Source organism: Lathyrus oleraceus, chromosome 7 (genome assembly GCF_024323335.1).
Source record: "Lathyrus oleraceus cultivar Zhongwan6 chromosome 7, CAAS_Psat_ZW6_1.0, whole genome shotgun sequence".
Lineage (NCBI taxonomy): Eukaryota > Viridiplantae > Streptophyta > Magnoliopsida > Fabales > Fabaceae > Lathyrus > Lathyrus oleraceus.
Window position 1 is genome coordinate 545,393,184 of NC_066585.1, and position 7,324 is coordinate 545,400,507.

At 31.3% G+C, this 7,324-nt stretch overlaps 1 protein-coding gene across 1 annotated transcript; it reads left to right on the top strand.

The window, feature by feature from the left end:
- Positions 1-5,383: 5,383 nt before the first annotated feature.
- Positions 5,384-7,018, top strand: LOC127102343 (protein LURP-one-related 12). The gene is made up of 2 exons (XM_051039721.1): positions 5,384-5,745; positions 6,191-7,018. Exons 1-2 carry the CDS (start codon positions 5,518-5,520, stop codon positions 6,596-6,598), a joined length of 636 nt encoding a protein of 211 aa, XP_050895678.1. The 5' UTR covers positions 5,384-5,517; the 3' UTR covers positions 6,599-7,018.
- The last annotated feature ends 306 nt before the right edge of the window (positions 7,019-7,324 follow it).

A 7,324-nucleotide genomic window follows, 5' to 3' on the forward strand; every position in this document is an offset into this window, starting at 1 on the left:
GAATTATAGTGACTTTGTATCTTAACTTAGAATTTGAAATTTTGAGTTGGATTTGATTACGACAAGCGTGGGTGGTGGTGACTTTCCGACTTTAGAATAAAACGCAACATTCTTCTTTCTAATTTAGGTAAGATTAAGATACGTGTTTTGGTTTTTTTTAACTAGCAAAACAAACTACACCTAATAAATACTTATTTAACATTATATTAACAATTACTTGGACCCAAAACTTTGACTAAAGGTGAGTGAAATTTAAATATATAATAACCTACTATTGGTATCAAATCGAATCAAAGAATTATTGGATTAAATGAATGAAAAGGTTACAATAGCTTTACAATAAGTTGGCTTGTGTTATAAGCAACACAATCAAACTAACTTAACTAACTTAGTTAGAAAGTGTAACAAAGTAACTTGAATTTGTAACTAATTTAACTAACTCTAATTTTGTTATCTATTATACTCTACTCAAGGTTGAAAATTTGAAAACTCTGAATTTTAGCTAAAATGTGCAAAAATTGGATATGGAGGTTGATTTGGTCGCAATGTCTGCGGTTTGCTCATTTGCTGGTATGTAGAGGACTTTGAGAGTTTTGGCTTTTATCTATTCTCAAATGAAGTAGAGATGTAATTCGAGAGCGGAGAATGAGGTTGAAAGCTAGGACGAATGTGCTTAAGTTGTCGCAATATATAGTAGGTTGAGAAGATGATGAAAAATATAGCTCTTGAAATAGATATTTAAGCCATAAAATTTTAGAGGACACAATTGTAAGACTTATGTATTCATTTTTGTGCTTGATCTTGAGACAACAGTTTGCTTTTTAGAGGACCATGATACAAGGTTGTTTCCTACGTAAAAACAATAACATTGTGTAGATTTTTTGTCATATGGATGAGATCCCCAATATGCATCACAAAGGGTTGAAATAATGAGATTAGTTGAAGGTGTAAGCGTTAGTCCATAGTCTACATTAACTTGGAGATATCTGAGGATTTGTTTGAATGATATCCAATGAGAGCACTTGAGATTATGCACGAATTGGAAGACTTTATTGCCTACAAATGTCAAGTTAGGACGTGTGATGGTGACATAGTGGAGGCTTCCAATAATAGACATGTAGATGGAGGGGTCATCAAATTTAAGACAATCATAAATGGAGAGTTTGGTGGTATAGGCCATATGTGTTGGCATGGGGTTAGCATTTAGTATATTGGCTTTGTGAAACCAGATATTTCAAGCTATAAAGAGATTTTTAAAGCTTGCAAAGCGAGGTATATGTAGAGCTTTTGATAAATCTGATAAATTGAGCCATATAAATAGACTCATTGAGGACATCATTTAAAAATACATTCTTGATGTCTATTTGCTTGATTGGCAAATTAGGATTCTTTTGAAAAGCAAAAGCAGTTTCATCAAATTTGACATGTCTACAAATATAAATTCTACTAAAGTTTGATACGAAAATTTAGGCTTTATGGTTAGGAATGTACCCTAAGAAGGCACTTTGTTCATATGTAAAGTTAAATCTATGCTTATTGTATGGTCTAAAATAGGGAAAACATGGACAACCAAAGATTTTGAATGCATGGTAATTAGGATCTTTATAGAAAAGAATTTGTAATGGAGAAGAATAGTTTAAGAATGGTATAGGTAACATGTTTATGATTATGGCTATTGTCTTGAAGGATTTTCCCCAATAACTAAAAAGCATATATACATTAGCTACAAGCATGAGGTCAACTTTAGTTATGTGTTTGTGATTTCTTTTAGTAGATCAATTGTGTTCATGTGTATGGGGATAACTAATTCTATGAGTTATGCCATGATCATTGAGAACCTTATAGAATGTAGTGTCTTCTTTGCCTCCGCCCATTTGGATAACCTTTATTTTAAGATCATGTTGGTGTTCAACCAAGTTTTAGAAGTGAATAAAGCTTGATAAATCATGCGATTTTTTCCCACAAGTATATCCAAATATATTTAGAAAAAGCATAAATGAAATGAATGTAATATATTGCTATTTGAGTTGATATGAGTGGGCCCCCAAATATCAAGATATATCAATTGAAGGGGTTGATCATAAGAGGAAGTTAAGTTAGAAAATGGTTGCTTGTGAGATTTACCAAGACAACATCCTAGGCATACATAACTTATATTACAGATGTTGTGATGAATATTACAATTGGTTAAAGCAGCTGAAATAATTTTGTTTGAGGCATGTCCTAACCTAGCATGCCATTTAACATTGTCTAAGTTGTTAGAATTATTCAAAAGAGAGGAGTTACATTTAACATTGTTATTTTAAAAAGGAATGGCCAACTTAAGCATGTTAAAAAATACAATCCATTTTAAATCTTGGTTGCAAGAAGAATTTCCTTGCTGATCTGAGATCTAACAAGACATTGATTAACATGGAATTCACATAAGACATCACTATTCTTAGCAAATTCAGAAACATTTATCACTTTTTTTTAACGATATTGGGGGTATGCATAATATTAGTAAAATTAAATGTTTGAAGGAATGTTGAATGTTAAACAAGGTGTTACCAATAAGATAAATGGAAACTAAGTTACCATTAGCCATTTTAATCCTTTCATATCCACGGTAAGTATTGTTACTTTGAAGATTTGAGGATTTAGTGCAATGTGATTTGTGGATCCTGAGTTGGGATATCAACCAGGGTCATCGAATGTGTCAAGAATTATCATGAGTGTTGCAATGGGTGATGAATTTGAATGACTCCTTCATTGGATCATGTTGTGGCTATGATTGTATTTTGATATTGAACATCAAACCTCTATCAGGAGTCTAGAGTAGTGTGACCTATTTTGTAAGAAACTTGACATTGAAGCCTGGAACAATTGCTAAACCCGCCATAGCTTCTTTCTTCTCTGAAGAAGGATCAACACCTACCTCTTTAAACTCTGAAGTTAGGTCTACCATCTCTAAATGAGTATTTTCCACGACTATCTTGATAACCAAGTGAATTCAAACACAAGAGGGAGGTTAATTATGATATTCAAAATTCGATAATGATTAAAAAAACATTATCTTTGAAAAGTTTATATTAGTATATATATATATATATATATATATATATATATATATATATATATATATATATATATATATATATATATATATATATATATATATATATATAAGCAACGAGATAGCATCAGAAAGTTAGAAATAAAATGAAGAAATAGATAAATAAGCAGTGAAAAGAAAATAAATAACGAAAAATAAAGAGAGAAGAGTGAAGGGATATAACTGGTCTTATAACCATATGCAATCAATTCAAAGTTGATTGCATATGGTTCTATCAAGTTTTCTCTCTATAACACTTTCTACCATTAGTCCAAGTGAATCATTCCCCCATTAGTTGGAAAATGCATGAGGTTATTATCATCATTCTAGTGGTTAAAATCTTCAATAGGGGGCTCTGGCAGGTAAATGAGCACCCTTATGCTTATGAGATCCTAAGATTCTTATTAGATCCTAAGATGCAATTGAAACTCCCTATGAAAGCCCATGGAAGATTATGATGAGCTAGAAGATTATTGAGATTATGCTACATATATCTTCTAATAACATGGTTTATTGAGGAATACATAGCAGTTAAACTGCAAAGGTTATCTTGCTCTTTTATCAAGAAAGATACTTGTTGATTATCTACTTCTACCTAGGAGGAAAGTCTTTAAAGGGCGTCAGGTTCAACAATAAACATAAAATCAGACTTATGCACATAAATAATCCTTTATAATGCTAATTTTATTGGAGAGTCATCAATGCCTCTCACATTCCATTAAATGTATTTCAAGAAGACATGGTTATAAGACCAACTCTAGATATGGTACCATATTGAGGTCTAGTGTTTGAATTGTGATTTTTGGATTTTCTTTTTGACTTAACAAGTTTGAAAGCTCCATGCTCACCTTGTTATAAGCCAGACTGAGATATGTGGCTTGAACTTTCAATGCCTTCCAATTCTTCAACATTTGCCCAAGATTTTTGTAGAAAGACCATGTCCTTTTGCACATCCTTATGGATATTTAGTTGAGAAGGTTCTTCTACCCTCTCTAAAATGGTGTCTTCATCTATCATTTGAGTAGCATCTACAATGTCCATCTCTAGGGAGCTGACAGAGCTTAAGTCTTTGTCACAAGTTGGACTCTCCATATCTTGAGTATTGTTATCCACATAGTTGATAAATTACACCATTGCATTATTTGTCTTTATAACCAACTGCCTATTATTGATGTTTTCCACGGGAGATTGAGTGTTTTATATGGTATCCTTCCCCTCATTTGATGAAATTATTGTCTCTCTCACTATAAATGTTTTGCCTTTGTCTCTAAAGATATTCCCTACTTGAACATATGTCTGTTTAGGTTCCTGTCTTGTTCTCTTCTTCAATTTTCCTTATTGTCAATCTGGCACTAAACCTTGTCCAAATGAGGCTTTTTTTTTGCAAATGTCAAAATGATTACCAATGCATTTACAAAAACTGTTGTAGTCAAGCACGTCTTCATACTCCAAATTCACAAAGAAAACGATTTTTTTTCTTTCAACAAGCACCTTATCCCTCCGGTCACTTGTGATTTCCAAATCTACAAAGACTCTAACATAATGCCCAAAGGGTTTATCAAAGCTTGGCTTGTTCGTAGTAGCATTAATGCATAAAGTAGTTCCAATGCTACTAGAAATCGAAATAGAATCTTTGGCATCCAATATTCTTGTAAAAGATCATTGATTGTAATCCATATATGTGCTGAAGTGTAGAAGGGTTAAAATCTTTGCTTTGGGGAAAAAGTTTGAGAAAACCCAAATTCAAGTTCTATGAATTAACTGACCTAATCCTACGAACATCTTCTATGATGGAAAAAGAAAACTTGTTATATCCTCTGTCCAAAAGAAGTAATGCCCACTTACCCATTCATTTTCAAAATGTAGATAACTTGTATTTCAAGGCAACTACTGAAAGAGGAGAAGTCCCTTTAAGCCATATGTCTCTTTGATGTAGGTTATGTTTGCATGCTTCTAATCCGATCTAGTATTCATGTTCAAGAATAGAAATACCGATCATATATCCTTTAACAAAGGCTTTGGGAGTTGGTTTAGTGGTATATCACACACACTTTCTCTTCCTATCTATAAACATTCTATAATTGACTTGTTTATATAAGTGAAATTTTTTAAAAAATATAAAAAATTAAAAAAGACCCATTTAGAAAAACCTAAATGAATTAATGGAAAGTGATGCTCTAACCAATCCCAATTAGTAATAGTTGCAATCAATACTCCTTTTCATGTCGGAAAAAAACACGCTTAATACGAAACTAGGAAACTCGTTACAGCACACAAATTAAAAGCAAACATCAAAATTTATTCTATTTATTTCATTTCATTTCCACATCTTTTTTTCACTTATTCAACTTCCATTTCCAAATTCTTCAAACATATTCTGTAACAAAAAACAAAAACGTGAATATTTTCTGAAGAAGAAAATAATGAATAATGAAGAGTTAGTTATTCAAGATGAGTATGTGTACAAAGAAGAGACACGCCTCACAGTTCTGAAAACGTCTCGGTTCTTCATCGGTGATGGCTTTGTCGTGTATGATTGTAAGGGACAACTCGTTTTCCGATCCGACTCATATGGACCTCACACTCGTGATAAGGAAGAACTTGTTCTCATGAATCCTCATGGTCGTTCTCTTCTCACTTTGCGCCGAAAGGTATGTACACACTATTAAAACCATTCTTTCTTTTCTGCACTTGCATTTTCATCTGTTTCTGAGTTCACTCACTGAGTCTACTCATCGACTCAGATTTCGATGGTTCAAAAGTCTCTGTGAAAAATTTAGAGTTGAATTTTGATACACTAAGTAACAGAACATAATTAATTATAAGACTGACTTTATGCAAAAAAAAAGTGTCATAAATATTTGGTTTGAAGTTTCTTTTTTGACTCAATTATGATTAATTGATTTATATATCTAATTGGTTAAAAATAAATATAATAGTTTTTTTTTGGTTAAAATATAATTTGATTTAGAAGAAGAAATATTTTATTTAATATAATCTTACTTCTTAAAATGTAAGAAGATTATTTGTACTTTTATTTTTAATTAAAAAAAATTGCAAGTATTTTTATTTTAACATGAATTGTTTGTTAATCAGAAATTAAGTTTACATCGCCGATGGGAAGGTTTTAAAGATGACAGAAAGAAGGGTGATAAACCGATTTTCAATGTAAGGAGACGGTCAATAATCGGACGGTCACGATCAAATGTAATAGTGGAGATACATGATAACCCAAATATGTTGTACCTCATTGAAGGGTGTTTCTCGCAACGATCTTGTAAGATTTTCAACACTAAAAAGAAGTTAGTGGTTGAGATTCGTCGTAAGGTGGACCCCACCACTAATGTTATGCTTGGAAAAGAAGTGTTTGTGCTTTGTGTTCAACCTGATTATGATGTTTCTTTTATTATGGGATTGATTTTGGTACTTGATCAGATCAATGGTAAGAGTGTCTTTGATAATGAAACCATTGAGACTTCGGTCCACCCTATTATAGAAGAGTAAGGATTTGTTTATTCTTTTGTTCTATTTTTGAAGAAAAAAAATAGCTCGTGTAAATTTGTTCACGTAGTTAAATTTTCAAAGGGATATTCTTTAAACCCTAAGAGTTTCGACTCTATCAAGGATACGAAGTTACATGATTTAAAGTCTCATGATTGTCATGTTTTAATGGAGAATTTTATTGTATACATTTTATTTTGTCCAAAAAGACATTGTAGAATTGAAGAAGGTTGTCACTTTGTGTAAACTTCATAATTATTGTCCACACTTGACATAGAGATTCATATCAAACCGTCCACCTTATCATGAAAACATATATAATATTGTGCATTAAAATTATATGTAAAGAATGCCATAGAGTTGAAGTAATTATTGAGTTATGTACTTTATATCTATCGAATGTTGGATCTATATGGTTTCAGATTTCATGTCACTAAAGGAAAACAACACGTTAAAGGTATTGTGTTTTCCAAAATATTGATGAAGTTGAGTCGTACGTTTAAATGTATTTTTGATTATCTACTTTAATAGTTTTTAATTTTTAGTCTTAAATTTAAAAAATCAACTTTTTAATTTCTCAACTTTACATCATTTAGAATTTAGTTCGTCTTCCTCCTATTTTTTAGATGTGATAATGATGGTTGAGATAAAGAAAATATTTTTAATGTTGTCATTGATGACTAAGATAATTTATTAATTTTTTATTTTATTTTATTTATTGAATAAACT